Raw genomic sequence first — 15889 nt, forward strand, 5'->3', positions numbered from 1 at the left:
ACGACGTTGCTAGCGACTATACGGACGAAGCCTTTGCTCTCATTTGCCGAGAGACAGAATAGCCTTCAGCTAAGTTAATGGCTACGACTTAGCAAGGCGCCATTAGCCTTACGTAGTTTGATAGTTATCGTATGAAATGTCTCATCAAGAATGCTGTATTCACAACAAGGATAAATAAAAGTTAAGTATTCGAGGAGCTGCATACTTTTCTTATTAGAATTCACTACTTATCCTGTTCCAGAATTCACGCCTGTCTGCGTTAGATAGCGTGCATTTCGGCCTCCTCTATCTACAAGGTGTTGGCACATTCACCAACACATCAATCAGTATATCTAAACCAAAGCAGGTGCTGAAAGCTAATGGATCCCATAAAAGCCCCCACCAAGCAACCCACGAAAAGGTTGGCATAGAAAAGAGCCAACCCTTTTTCCCAAGGCTAAGCCCATGATCTGTTTGTTGTCTACGTGTCAAACGTAAAGCAGCCATTTGTAAGTACAAATCTGATTAAGGTGAGTGGGAAGAAAATCATGTTTGGAATCAGGTGGTTGCTGGTCGAGGTAACGTTCAGCAGAGCACCTCCTTTACGAACATTCCCCACATAACATGCTCTGCCTACTGCTAAACATTACATTCTCCCAATTAAACTTGACATGGTCCTATCCGAAATTCCATGTCACTTTACTTGATATCGACCTCATTCTCACTGAAGGTCAGCTACACACTTCTGTTCACAATAAAGCTGCTAACAAGCAACAGTACTCACTACATTTTGACAACTGGCATCCTTTCCATATCCTTGTCTTCTGGTCTTGAATGTATTTATCAGCTACTTCAACAAAGTTGTGACTTCCTAAAATTATGACCTGAAATGAGGTCCATTCTGTCTGACATTTTGCCACCATACATAAAATAGTTTTTTGTTGCCCTCTGAATCTCTGCAATATCCTGGTCAGACCCTATGCTCCTTCTGTACCTGTTTCCTTACTCTTCAGCTCCTACACCTATGACTTAACCTACGCACCGCACCCTCCTACCACTACTTATACCAGCTTTGTAACTAGTAAAACATATACTATTAAAGGGAGAGATATCTGTGAAATGACACGTTGTGTATTATCTGTTATGTAAACACTGTTTGGCCTTCTGCATTGGTATGACAACCACAATGTTGTCAGTTAGGATGAATGGGCATAGAAGAGGATGTATACTGGCAACACGCAGTATCCTGTTGTACAGCATAATTTGCAACATGACAGTGACTATGGTGTCTGTTTCATCACATGTGCCATCTGGATCCTTCCACTTGAAACCAGCTTCTCAGAATCCACGGGTGGGAACTGGTGTTACATGTTCTTGGTTCTTGCCATCCACCTGGCCTTCATTTACATTAATTTCTTCGGTCTCAGCATTTCTTTACAGTAACTATTCCTTTCTTCAGTCCCTTTTAGTTTTCTGTATCTTTATTTTCCTGACCTGTCTATTTTTTCCCACTACCATCTTATGCACTTAGCTTTTCACTCTTATTACGTCTAGCATAATGTGTAGTCAGTAATCGGTCTTTCCTTCTCATCCCGTCCAGTAAGTCTCCGCTGACCCTGGGCAACTTTCCCCGTTAGTTAAGTCTCCCCATTTCTTAAACCTCTCCAGTCTTTTCCTTGATCCCTCTTCTTTCCCTATCATCTCTTCTGCCCAAAGAAGGAGCCACTGGCTCTGAGAGCTTGCACATTTCCTTAAATTTTATTTGTATTTTCTCCTGCTGCCACTTGGCAAGTAGTTCTAATCTATCAAATTATATTATATTTCCAAAAACTGATTATTTTTGTTGATATATTAAACACCACAATACGTGTAGAACAGGAAACCATGGTTGGGAGAGAGTATACTAAATCCTCCCTGTTCACCAAGAAATTTAATATTTCCAAGTTAATTTACTTTGTTCGAGAGTTTCATCTTCTGTAATAGCTGAACATTTGGAAAGGGAATTTTATTCCTACTGAAGCTCGGAAAGACTAATGCACAACTCTACTCCCTCACAGACAGCATGTGCTAATAGGTGTCCTACGCTTTGGTAGATACCACCTCTGTTTCACAATCTGCTAAATTGGAGTCACAGTGAAACAAGATAAGTAGAACTGTGAAATAAGAACATATGCTGTTTTACTGATGGAATCTTCCTCACCAGACTTCAATTGTCTACTAGTTACTTTTGATACATTTCTGTTGATAATATGTAATGTACTCCATATACCATTTCTCTATTCTGCCCCTCTAATTTTATAAATGTAACTGATATTGCCTTGAAATATGTTGTGCCTTGACTGTTTTCATTTTTAACTTGTTTCTCTGTAGATCTGTATCTAATACGGTTCTCCGAGTACATGCAAAACAGCAGGAGAATCTGATGTGATGCTTAAAACTTGTAGATAATACTTTGCAATCTTTTGAGCAACCAAATAGTGTCATGAGAAACTGTAAAATCCTAGTTTTAACACTTTCAGTTCCACATCCAAGGAGATACTCCGCTTTTCTTGAAAAATGTTCCTAGTGCTATAAATAATATGAAACCATAGTGGGATAACGAATGAGCCATAACAATGCTCCCATTGTCGAAGTTCTAATGCCACAAAGCACTCAGAAAATAAGCAAAATGTATAAAATTTATTACAAACAAGGTAAACACACAAATTTTATATTTTAAAAATTAAAGTACACAATCAGCTTGCAACTACAGAAACTCAATAAATTATAATCTTAAAAAAATAATACTGTTTGCAGCAAGCCCTTGTGATTTCTGAAGAGAAACTGCAAAAGCAGCACAGCCTCCATCTGAATGGAAGATATTATATGGTATTATCACTCCCAAAACATCACATACATAACAAATTCTGCTTTACAGTTGGTAGATACCACCTCTGTTTCACAATGTTTGTGGTCTGAATTACAGGATTTGAGTGTTATTGTCGGCATTATTAAACTAACCGAGTGATGTTTACTGAAAAAAATCTAACCATTACAAAAGTGGCATTCAGTTAATTAATCTTTCATTGTTTAAAGAATTACATTATCTATTGCTCTGCATTCCAACACCATAGTTATACATCATTTAACTCAGTCATTGTCACTCAGTTTCAAGTATACCAGATAATTCACTGATTACAAAATACAGGTTGTGTGCTTTCACTTATTACTAAGGAATGTGTGCTTAATCAGAGTTTAAACATATGACAGTAATAAACAGGCACGATTAGTAAGTTATTGGCGAGTTATCACAACGCAAAAGGCACTGAAAAAAGTATCCAAATGAACAAATAATGAAACAATTTCTGAAATATCTTTATATTTCCATAACAGGATACTTTTTATTTTTCTTGAATAAGTATATGTAGAAGGACTGCACAAAAGAAAGACTGTTGCAAAAGCTGCACTATGAAAGTTTTCCATTTTGTCTTTTCAAAAGTCAGTGTGTTTTATTGTGATACATGCTGTATTTATTCCATGTATCAAAACTAATATGAGAAAATGCATATTTAATTTGTCCAAAAATCAAATTTTTACAATAATGACTACAGTATGCTGCAGGGCTAGTGCATTAATTTCTGGAGGGGGCACTATAGTTTTATTATGTATACACACTACAATGTAGAAAACTGTGAGTATAATTCAATTTATTAATAATAGAAATGAGAGCAACAACAAATCTTAATGGTTATTGTATAAGTGCACTGTCTTTTTTATGAGTTATTCAAGCTGATAGCAGTATGTTGTGCAGAATGAATGCATCAACAAGATAACTAATGCAAAACAAGCAACTTGCAGTGTGTTTATGCAGCAGTAGCAACAAATTAATGTTCTTCTCAATATTAACAAGTATGCATCTATTATACTTTCGAACAATTTCCTCCAAACTAAAGGCCACTGCTTTACACTAAAATGTATCTCTGATGATTTAACTTTTACTTTGCCATTAACATAAAAATTACAGTGACATGGACAGTGCACTATGTCCTACTGCTTTTTTTTTTTTTTTTTTTTTTTTTTTTTTTTTTTTTTAGCCTGACTGTCAGAACTGGAGTTCAACTCTGCAATTACTCCTGAAAAGACAGTTTAAGCCAATGCAGGCTGAGTAATAGACCAGTTGCTTACCACATGCATTTGCTTTTCATTACTGCTCCTGTTTCATGAAGCAAAATAGTACTGGAACATAATATGCAACCTGTTTCTCAGTGTTTCATTTCACAATCCTGTGAACAAATATCTCCTTATAAAGACATACATTTCTCATATTTAAATAAACTGATGCACCAGCAACACCATACACTTGTGGCATATCTGTTACTATTCGAAGAATGGCAATAGGCAATTAATTTGAGAAAAATAGTACACCATTTTTTTAAAAAATTCTACTGCCTCACTAAGACATGCCTCCTCCCTCGCCTGTTCCTTTCAGATCTTTTTGTTACTGGAATCCCAAATTGTTCCATAGAGGCAACATTGATATGTACTAAACAACAATGTCATTTCTATTAGCAAAACTGCTGATAAATACACATTATGTTGAAACCATCTTTCATAACAAAATTATACTTATTACTGTGCCCATAAAAACAATAATTACATTGCAACACAGCACCTGTAAATTCGAAAATGCAGCTTCATAAGTCCATCTTCCAGTTAAAATTTTAAAAATTTAGTTAAAAGAAAGTCACAAGACTGAAACAATGAATGACAAATACATTACAGTATTGAGTATGAACTGAAATTTAGCATACACCAATGATTTACTGACAGAGGTAGTCCTGAACTATCTCACCAGTTCCCTCATAAAGTGAAAAGACATTTACAGACTAGTAAAATTTTTCCTTAAATATAATAATATTGGAAACAAAACAAAGCTGTGCACTTATCTCATTAGTTCAGATTGGAGGTAATTAAACCTATTTCTTCCTAGCCCTGCACAAGTGTGGATTAACACCTCTTCTGTAAGTTTAACTTACAAACAGAAAACATTAAATATGAACACTTGGCCACCTCAAGCCTCCTCCTTTGGTACCACTGCACAGAAACAACAGATAAATTGAAATATATTTCCTCATTGATGACAGTTTTTTTTTATTTATAAATTACCTGCACAAATTCTGGCACATAGCAAATGTTATCTGGTTATGACATACTGCTGCCCCACTTATAACAAAAGATAGTAATGGTTGTCACACTGATTGTATATTCAAAGCCACTAACTATTACACAAATAACATTACAAACCATTATTTCTACAACTCAAATGCTCTTCACATATACACATTACACACACTAGCAGTTTGAGTGCATTCCACCATAATTCCGTAAGTTAGCTGCCGATACTGTTGCAACATAATTTTAAATTATTCAAGAGGAAATTACAAATAAATAATGTACACATCAATATAATAGCCTCTCTCTCAACTTTCCGTGAGATTACAACCATTAAAATTTCATAATATAACAATACAACAATAAATAATTATGCAATAAAGACCTGCTATTGCCTAGTGACATATATTCTATTGCTTCAAATGAAATTAAATATGCACATTCGTCACTTTAGCCTTTTCTGTGTAAAGGATGAGATCGAATTTGAGTTACATTATTGAAACTTAACATATTTGTGACAGTGATACTCACATTAAGTTTCCCGTTAAAACAATTTTGTTTGAAACTCAACATCCAGAAACTGACACTCTGTATATCAACAAGAGTCAGCAAACCTGTGTATTTCTTCATTACTCTTTCTTTCTTTTCTTTTTTGTTTTTTTTTTTTTAAAAAAAAGACACTAAGAATTCAATACCTTGCACATTTGTATAATAAAGCTCAGACAGACTTTAGCAATAAATTATACATCTGAATGTTATCACATGATAGCTACAGTGGCTTGTAAAATACAGCAGTATAGTTCTTAAATCATCTTACTGTAATATAAAGCAAAGTTTAATGCATTTACCACATTACAACCAAACAAGTTAATCACTTAAACAGACATGTACTGTTTTGTGGTCCAACATTTTCTCAAGGCTGGTAACATAATTGCTCTGTACCAGCCTACGCAATATTGGTATATTATAATTCCAACAGCAGTGGTCTCTTCAGAAAGTCTTTCTATGGATTGCTCTGTGACCTTCTTCGTCATACTCTCTTTTTGATACCCACATTTTCTTGAAAGTGTCAAGAGAGGCAAGAATTGAACCACCAATCCATGTTGTGTACAAACGTTCTTGTGGTGCCGATATCTGAAGACAACAAAGGAATTGTTAAGAAATGCACTGAAGGTGTGGACAAGACTTCTTATTTATTAGTGAAACTGTCATTCAACTTAAGAGAAATTTCATTATAATATGGAAAAGATAAAGCCTGCTACTCACTGTATTAGAGATGTTGAGTAGCAGACAGGCACTACAAAGAGATTGTTATACATTTAAGCTTCTTCCAAAGTGGAAAATACACACACATTCACACAAGCACAATTCACACACATGGCCACTGTCACTAGCCATGAGGCTGGACTGCTAGAGACAATTTTGTGTGTGTGTGTGTGTGTGTTCTACTTTGAAAGAAGGCCTTTTGGCCAAAAACTTCAACATACAGCAGCCTTTTCATTGTGCCTGCCTGCAATTCAGTGTCTCTTCTACATGGTGAGTAACAACCTATCCACTCCATAATGCTGTCATTACTTCCGTGTTTCACAATATAGTACGCCAAAAATAGTTTACAAATTAAATTTACAAATGTGGCTCTTTTACGAACATTATTATTATTTTAAATACTGGTGTTGAATGCAATGCAATCCTAAAACAATTTCTACAAAAGTTGTGCTACTGTCTTCACACTAGTCCTGAAGAATTTAAGGAAACTTTAATCATGGTGGTCAAATGGAAACTGAGTTCTTATTCCACATGAAATTTGCAAGGGTTCTTTGCTAGATGGTATTCATTCATCATTCCCATATGATATTTCGTACATCTCAACATGAAGGAGAGTCCTCACACATCTGGAACATTAGTAACTGTAATTAAAGGAAATTCCTGGATGGAATAATACGTAAAATAAATGAAAGGCACCTATAACTAACTGGTCAGTGGCACATAGCTACCCGCAACAGGAAAAAGTATTCCATCAGTTAACTAAAGGTGAGCGCTTGTGTTTATTTTACATATAAACTGTCATAAAGAATGGTATGAGGAAGAGCTCATTGGAAGGGGGGGGGGGGGGGGGGGCTAACATCCAGGTTCATCCCAAAACACTCTGATACTAATAAATATAAATTTTATTGACAGGTTGTGTTGTGTACTTGTTGTTAACAGAATGCCAAGGACACAACCTTCCATCAGAAAAGTTGTAGTGCTTAGTTAAGTTAAAAAATCTCCAAAGGCCAGACTCAACACAAAAAGGACACAAACCCTCAGATCAAGCGATAAAAGCCCCCTGTGTGAGTAAAACTCAAAGCTAAGCCAGCCACGGCAGCATCCTATCTGAGTGCGGTTAAAAGCGGACAGTCCAACAAGATGTGGACCACTGTCAACACTGACTCGCAGAGGCACAGAGATGGGTTCTCATGGTGCAATAACTCTATCAGCAACCATCAAACCATCGGTATAGACTACGTCAGAGCTGTGAAATGTGGCAAGGATGGAAAGAAAGCGTCGGCGGAGGGCCTCAGGAGTGATTGAGTCTTTTGGGCCTTGTGCTAAATCCAGCTGAAGGCATGGGCAGGGCACACATCACGGGGGTATACATAAATGGGCCCCGAAAAGAGGTGCGAGTGGGAAAAAGTCAAGCCCAGAGAGAAGAGACCAGACGCGAACCGCAATCATAGACCCTGACTGAAGCTTCCGATCTGGAAGATTGGCTACCGAATTGGGGAACAGGAGATGGTAATTTGGATGCCCGGACAAGCTACAAACATGTGCAGCATAAGCGGCCAGTTGTTGTTGGTGCCGGATCCACAATGAAGGGACACCAGCCTCCACAAGTAGGCTGTTTACAGGGATGTGCGAGTCGGATCCCACAGTGAAGTATGGGCTCAAGCAACCGCAACGCGGAAGATGATGCCGAACTGTAAGCCAGGCTCCCATAATCAAGATGGGACTGAATCAACACCTGATACAGTTGTAGAAGGGTAGACCGATCGGCACCCCAGCTGGTGTGCCTCAAGCAATGAAGAGTGTTAAGATGCCGCCAGCAACTTTGTTTAAGCCGCCGAATACAAGAGAGCAAAGTCAACCAGGTATCAGAAACCATTTCCAAAAACCGATGCATCTCCACCGCAGGAAGAGGTTCGCTGTCGAGATAAAGCCTTGGCTCGGGGTGAACAGTGCGACGCCGGCAGAAATGTATGACGCAAGTCTTTGTGGCCGAAAACTGGAAGCCGCATGTTACGGCCCAAGACTGCACCTTGCGGATAGCGCCCTGCAGCTGCTGTTCAGCAACTGCAATTCCAGTGGAGCTGTAGTACAGGCAAAAGTTATCAGCATACAAAGAAGCTGATATGGACGTTCGCACAGCTGCAGCTAGCCCATTGATAGCAACTAAAAAGAGGCAGACACTCAAGACAGAGCCTTGCGGGATCCCATCTCCTGGACTCAGGAGGAACTATGGCAGGAAACAACTTGCACGCGGAAGGAACGAAGCAACAAAAAAATTTGAATAAAAGTCGGAAGCGGGCCCCTAAGACCCCACCCATGAAGCGTGGTGAGGATGTGATGTCGCCATGTTGTATCATACGCCTTCCGCATGTCATAAAAGATTACAACCAGATGCCGACGGCAGCCAAATGACAATGCTTTCCCACCATTGTCATGGGAACTCACCCTCAGCCCAGATACGGTTGTAAAGGTCTAGGAGGTGTCACAGGCAGTCCATGCAGGTTTTTGAGCATCTGACAGTGGATGCGATCTGGCCCGGGAGCCGTATCAGGACAAGAGGCTAGGGCACTTTCAAATTCCCACTTACTGAATGGGACATTGTACGATTTGGAGTGGCGTGTATGGAATGAAAGGCTCTGAAGTTCCAACTGCTCTTTCAGGGAGTGGAAGGCCAGCGAGTGATTCGTAGAAGTGGAACTCTGAGCATAATGCTCTGCTAAGAGTTCTGCAATCATGTCTCATTCAGTACAGACTGCTCCATTCAGGGAAAGCCCAGGTACGCTGATGTCCATAGTCACACCTAATCTTGGTACAAACCTGCGATGGTGGAGATATTCCTTTCCCAGCACTCCAGTTTCCGTTGGCGAATAAGGTGTCGGGCTCGGGCACGGAGCCACTTAAAGGCGATTAGGTGTTCATGGGATGGGTGCCGCTTATGACATTGGAGGGCCTGCCTGCGATCTCTAATCGCCTCAGCGATCTCTGGTGACAATCAAGGCAGAGTCCTCTGCCGAGGGGACCCAGAAGAACAGGGAATTGCAGATTCTGCTGCATAAACGATGCTGGTGGTTATCGTGTGATCCACAACATCAATAGCACCATGAGAAAGAGGCTCAATAGTGGCAATGGAGGCGAACGAGTCCCAGTCAGCCTTATTCAACGCCCATCTGGGGAGGCCCCCAAAAGAGCAATGCTGTGGCAGTGACAGAAAGATCTGAAAGTGGTCACTACCGCACAAGTCGTCATGCACACACTATTGGACAGATGGTAGAAGGCTAGGGCTGCTGACCGAAAGGTTGATGGCCGAGTACGTGCCGTGCGCCACACTGAAATGTGTGGAGGCACCAGTATTTAAGAGGGAAAGGTCGAGCTGTGCCAACACTTGCTCAACGACAGTGCCTCAGCCTGTTGCCACCAATCCACCCCAGAAAGGGTTATGGGTATTGAAGTCGCCCAGTAACAGGAAAGGTGGCGGCAGTTGGGCCACCAGCACAGTCAATATATGCTGCATGATATCACCATCAGGTGGAAGATAAAGGTGGCAGACGGTAACAGCCTGTGGCATCCACACCCTAACAGTGACAGCCTCTAAAGGTGTTTGAAGATGGACACGCTCACTGTAAAGAGAGTGAAGAGCATAAACTCGGACTCGACCAGATACCCTCTCATAAGCTGCCCGATTCTTATAATAACCCCGATAGCCACAGAGGGCAGGGGTTCACAACACCGGAAACCAAGTTTCCTGGAGAGCAATGCAGAAGAAAGGATGGAGGCTGACAAGTTGTCAGAGCTCAGCAAGGTGGTGGAAAAAACCTCTACAATTCCACTGGAGGATGACACTGTCCACGGCCAAAAAAGGCATGAAGGGACCAAGGAGGTAGATTACACCACTGGGTCATCAACCACCACTGAAGGAGAGCCTGAATCGAGAATCAGTGCGTCTGGGGTAGGGGTGAGGGTGAGATTGTCGGGGGAGGCCAAAATCTGCAAATCGTCCTCAGACTCAGAGCTGGTAGGAAAAGGGGGGCACAGAGGCAAACCTGAACCTCGTCCGTCCTACCCAGCCTATTCTTCTTCTTCTTCTTCTTCTTCTTCGCCTCCTCCCACTGCTCCTTGGGGAGACTCAGACAGAGCGTCAGGGACAGACGAAGAGCGGGAAGCTCTCTGATCCGCCGCTCGTGGCTCCTTGAGCCACTGACTCATGTCAGCTGTCGCGCTGGAGGAGGCCTTAGAAGGTAGACTTCCAAGGGACCCTTTCTGCACGAGAGAAGCTGGAGGAGGCTGGTGTACCTCCGGCACGGAGGGTCCGATATCCCCATCAGTTTGGAGGGTTGGTCTCCCAAAGGCGGTACCTTGGGAGCACCAGAAGAAACAGCATCCCCCAGCACAGACATGGGGGAAGAGCCAGTGTGGCCCCAAGGGCCCACTGGAGGCTTAACAACCGCAGGGACAGCCGTCTCCACCGGGGGCAACGAAGTGAAGTCACAGTTGCAGCATACAATTTATTCATCTGCACAGGATGAAGTCGTTAGTATTTCCTCTTCACATCCTGATAGGTGAGCCTGTCCGGGGGTTTTATTTCCATGATTCTTTACTCCATATGGAGAACAGGGCAGTAAGGTGAGCAGAGGGAGTGGTGCTTCCCACAGTTGACACAAGTGGGAGGAGGCACACACGGAGTGCCCAGGTGCAGAGGACGACCACAATCCCTGCATGTGGCGCTGGAAGTACAATGAGATGACATGTGACCAAACTACCAACACTTAAAGCACCACATGGGGGGGGGGGGGGGGATGTATGGTTTTATGTCACAACGGTAAACCATCACCTTGACCTTTTCAGGCAACAAGTCACCCTCAAAGGCCAATATGAAGGCACCGGTAGTTGTCTTTGGGTCCCCTATGCACGAGCCGGATGACGTGGACACCCTGTCGCTCTAAGTTGGTGCATAACTCCTCATCCGACTGCAAAAGGAGGTCACGATGGAAAATAAGACCCTGGACCAAGTTAAGGCTTTTATGGGGAGTAATCGAGATGGGAATATCACCCAGCTTGCCACAGATGAGTAACGCCTGAGACTAGGCTGGGGAGGCCGCTTGGATCAAAATTGCCCCGCTGTGCATTCTAGATAACACCGCCACTTCCCCAAACCTATCTTCAAGGTGGTCTATGGAAACTGGGGCTTCGCTGCCTGAAAGGTCTCGGCATCAGTCCTGCAGCAAACTAGGTACCGAGGCGAATACAGCTCACGAGACGAGTCGCCCTGGGAACGATCGGGAATCATAGGTTGCAGCATTAAAATCATTTCATATGCGCTTTGAGACTGCTGGGGCTGAGCAACCACCAGCTTGAGTCGATTTAACCCATTTCATTGCGGGTCATCCGCTCTGATGCCACCCAATCCGATCAGGGGCTCTGCCCGCGGGCACCACCCAGCCATAACAAGGGCCACATTGCGGGATGGCCATTTCTGGGAGTCCTGGTGCCCCAGAAAGGATGGGCACCTACTCCTTGCATACGCGGGGAGGTCACAGCTCAAGCATAAGCAGTGCGATCCCTGTGTTGTCAGGGGGCTACCACCAAGAGGGTACACTTGACAACCCAACCACGATGGACTAGCTACCGTCCTGGATTTCGAGTGCCAAAATGGTCCAGAATTGTTGGAGGCGCAAAGGATGGTAAGGCGCAAGAGACGAGAAGTAGGTAACCTACAAGACTGAGGGGGCCAAGCCCGCCACACGACAATAAGCAGCATGCAAGATCTCAGTGCACGACGGACACACAAAAAAACACCACGTAAGGCGTCCTTCCACAAATGGCACGCACTATCACCAGAAATTTGGAAAAGGTGGAGGTCAAACCCGAGAGGGGACCATGACAGAAAAGCTGAAGTGTTGGAGACTCCTTTTAGTCACCTCTTACGACAGGCAGGAATACATTGGGCCTATTCTTACCCCCGGACCCGCAGGGGGAACACATTGTTTATTTCATTTTTTATTTATTAATTTATTTAACCTGGCCAGACTGTTGTGTCTTGCCTCCGGCTTTTTTCCCTTCTAACACATTGGAAAGTCATGGGATAGTGATCTGCTTATCTGCAGACTGTAGTAGTACCGCGTACACAAGCTATAAAAGGGCAGTGCATTGGCGGAGCTGTGATTTGTATTCAGGAGATTCACGTGAAAAGGTTTTTGAACTCATTATGGCCACACTACAGGAATTAACAGACTTTGAATGCAGAATGGTAGTTGGAGCTAGATGCATGGGACATTCCACTTCAGAAATCATTAGAGAATTCAATATTCCGTGATTCACAGTGTCAAGAGTGTGCTGAGAATACCACATTTCAGGCATTACCTCTCACCTCAGACAATGCAGTGGCCAATAGTCTTCACTGAACGACCGAGAGTAGCAGCATTTCTCTAGAGTTCTCAGTGCAAACTGACAAGCAACAACTGCAGAAATCAATGTGAGGTGTACTACAAATGTATCCATTAGAATATTGTGGTAAAATTTGGCATTCATGGGCTATGGCAGCAGATAACCAATGTGAGTGCCTTTGCTAACAACACAGTATCACCTGCAGCGCCTCTCCTGGGCTTGTGACCATATCGGTTGGACCTTAGCTGAAATCGTGGCCTGGTTAGATCGGTCCCATTTTCAGTTGGAAAGAGTAATGATAGTGTTTGACTGTGGCACAGCCCCCACGAAGCCATGGACCCATGTTGTCAACAAGGCGCTGTGGAAACTGGTGGTGGCTCTATAATGGTGAGGGCTGTGTTTACATGGAATGGACTGGGTGCTCTGGATGTTCAGCTACTTGGAGATCATTTGCAGCCATTCATGGGCTTCGTATTCCCAAACAACGATGTGCCATGTCACTGAGCCACAATTATGAGAGACTGGTTTGAAGAACATTCTGGACAATTCAAGTGAATGATTTGGCTTCAATGGAACATATTTTCCTTTCATAAGATTGATAAATAGTTGCAACTTATCAATTTCAAGACATAATTAATAATTTGTTCTCTTAAAAGATTGTAAGTATCTCATAAGTTGTAAACTCTTTAGGAACATAATAATAAAACAATTTTATTAATCATGAATGAAGACCTAGATTAGAAACAGTGGTATAGGACAGTCGATGGGAAACGAGGTATACAAATAAAACAGTTCCATGATAAACTGAGAAATGACAGCTTAACTACAATTTTTTATTTTCATTAATGGCAGATTTGTCGGAATGTGTGCCTGTAAACAGTGGTAAGTGCTGAAAGCATTATTGCCAGTAGTAGTAATATGTGCTGTGTTCATAATATGAAAATGCTTTTCAGGGTAGATTTGTACAAATCCAAGGATGATGTGGATAACTATGACTCAAATAAAATCAGGAGTATGTTCCTGAACAAAAATGTGCCTCAAAAGTTGTTGCTAATCAGATAAATGTGAATAATTATTTAAGAAATTATATTATGTTGTGTCCCTTGCCATGGTTTGCATGAATTTAAATGACAGTGTGATGGCAGAAATGTTAAGGATCATCCTTAACATTGTTTACAAAATACCTTAACTAAGAAGATTTTACAGAAACTTTACAGCACAATCGCTCAAAACAAATAACTTGTCCCACACCATTGCTTACAGCAGATACACTCAAACGACATTCCTGACAGTACACACTTGTGTAGTTATAGGTTTATAAGAAGAAAAACATGGGCATTTTAGGAATTTGATTTTGAGAGAGAGAGAGAGAGAGAGAGAGAGAGAGTAAAACATAAATTAAACAGTAATTGGAAGCTTATATATAAATTCAGTTTATTACAGCAGTTCACAGCTAAAAACCAAGAAGACACTTACCCGAATTTTTATGTCTTTTGGTGCCAATTTTCGTATTTCTGATAACAGTCTGTCTCCAAATCCCTGGAAACAGAAGAACATCAAGTACACTGTGAGACCACGACCATCTAATTAGGATGATAAAAAATAACAAATACATACAATGAGAGGGGAAGAATGTTATTATATTATGTACACAAGAAAAATACAGACGACTTTACCTTAAACAATGTTGAGCCGCCTGACAAAATGATATTCTGAAAGAGTACTTTACGTAAATCTAGATCAGATTTCTGAATTGAGTACAGGAGAACCTCATGGAGTCCTTCATATTCTTCTCCAATCAGATCTGGTCTGAACAAAACCTCTGGTGCTCTAAATCTTGCTGGACCGATCTGGCATAGAAAAAAGGACCATTAAGTTGTGTGCAGTGATTTGGGTGCAGTTATATAACTCTTGACTTTTTTTAAATTGACTGTTTTACAAGAAAAAAATTACTTACTTCAAGAGTGCTGCCATCTGGCAGAACATACTGGTACTTTTCAGTTTCAACAGTTTCTTCCTTCTGAGGATTATTTGCAAGATAACATGCCTTTTCTTTAATTGTTCTCACTATTTCAAATTCAGCAGTTGTATAAAAATTAACACCTTCTCTCCGCAACAGTAACCTAAAAATATATGTACATCAGATAACAGAGAAAAGTTTAGAACAGTTAAATGAGTGAAGTTACTGTTAGACTGTATCTGAAAACATTGGCAATTTATGAGATTCCTTCCAACACTGAACAACTCAATCACATTTTCTCAACACAACTGTCACTGTTAATCTCTAGAAAAGCCTAGTTTACAATATTCTATGCCAGAAAATTCATAAATGTTGTTTGCCTATCAATGTATGTAGTACAACAAAGAAACAAAGTGGAGTTTGAAAAGACGGGTAGAGATACTGACTGACTGACACTGTGAGCCTCATTGTGGAACTTGCCCAAATGGATTAGTCCATAACAGCATAATTTTTCTCCAGAAATAACAGAAAGGTAGTGAGGGATGGAAAAGACCCTCCTTGACCATGTTAGAAAGTTGCTACAAAAGCAAAGAGGACTTCATCTCTGATTTAAACGAACTGAAAGCCTGGTAGACAAACAGAAGCTAAACGGAGCCAAAAAGGGTGCACTGAGAGTAATGTGAAAAGCATTAAATAAATTTTAAGTAAAATTTGTCCAAACAATCTGACTACATACCCTAAGGAGTTTTGATCTTACATAGTAAGTTGTTGTTGTTATCTTCAGTATAGAGACTGGTTTGATGCAGCCCTTCATGCTACTCTATCCTGCGCAAGCTGCTTCATCTCCAAGTAGCTACTACAACCTACATCCTTCTGAATCTGCTTAGTGAATTCATCTCATGGTCTCCCTCTACGATTTTTACCCTCCACACTAATACTAGCTGGTGATCCTTTGATGCCTCAGAACATGTCCTACCAACTGATCCCTTCTTCTAGTCAAGTTGTGCCACAAATTCCTCTTCTCTCCAATTCTATTCAGTGCCTCCTCATTAGTTACGTGATCTACCCACCTAATTCAGTATTCTTCTGTAGCACCACATTTCGAAAGCTTCTATTCTCTTCTTGTCTAAACTAGTTATCATCCATGTTTCA

General features: G+C 41.2%; 1 protein-coding gene across 1 annotated transcript in view; it reads right to left on the reverse strand.

The window, feature by feature from the left end:
* Positions 1-2639: 2639 nt before the first annotated feature.
* The window catches only part of LOC126247839 (actin-related protein 1), a 65074-nt gene continuing 51824 nt past the window's right edge, over positions 2640-15889 (reverse strand). Inside the window, exons 6-9 of the mRNA XM_049948514.1 lie at positions 14735-14900; positions 14454-14627; positions 14254-14316; positions 2640-6264 (exon numbers count right to left, since the gene is read on the reverse strand). Coding sequence (XP_049804471.1) covers positions 6121-6264; positions 14254-14316; positions 14454-14627; positions 14735-14900 — 547 coding nt within the window. The 3' untranslated portion in view covers positions 2640-6120. The remainder of the gene's footprint in view (positions 6265-14253; positions 14317-14453; positions 14628-14734; positions 14901-15889) is intronic.

The sequence above is a fragment of the Schistocerca nitens genome, chromosome 1 (assembly GCF_023898315.1).
Source record: "Schistocerca nitens isolate TAMUIC-IGC-003100 chromosome 1, iqSchNite1.1, whole genome shotgun sequence".
Classification (NCBI taxonomy): Eukaryota; Metazoa; Arthropoda; class Insecta; order Orthoptera; family Acrididae; genus Schistocerca; species Schistocerca nitens.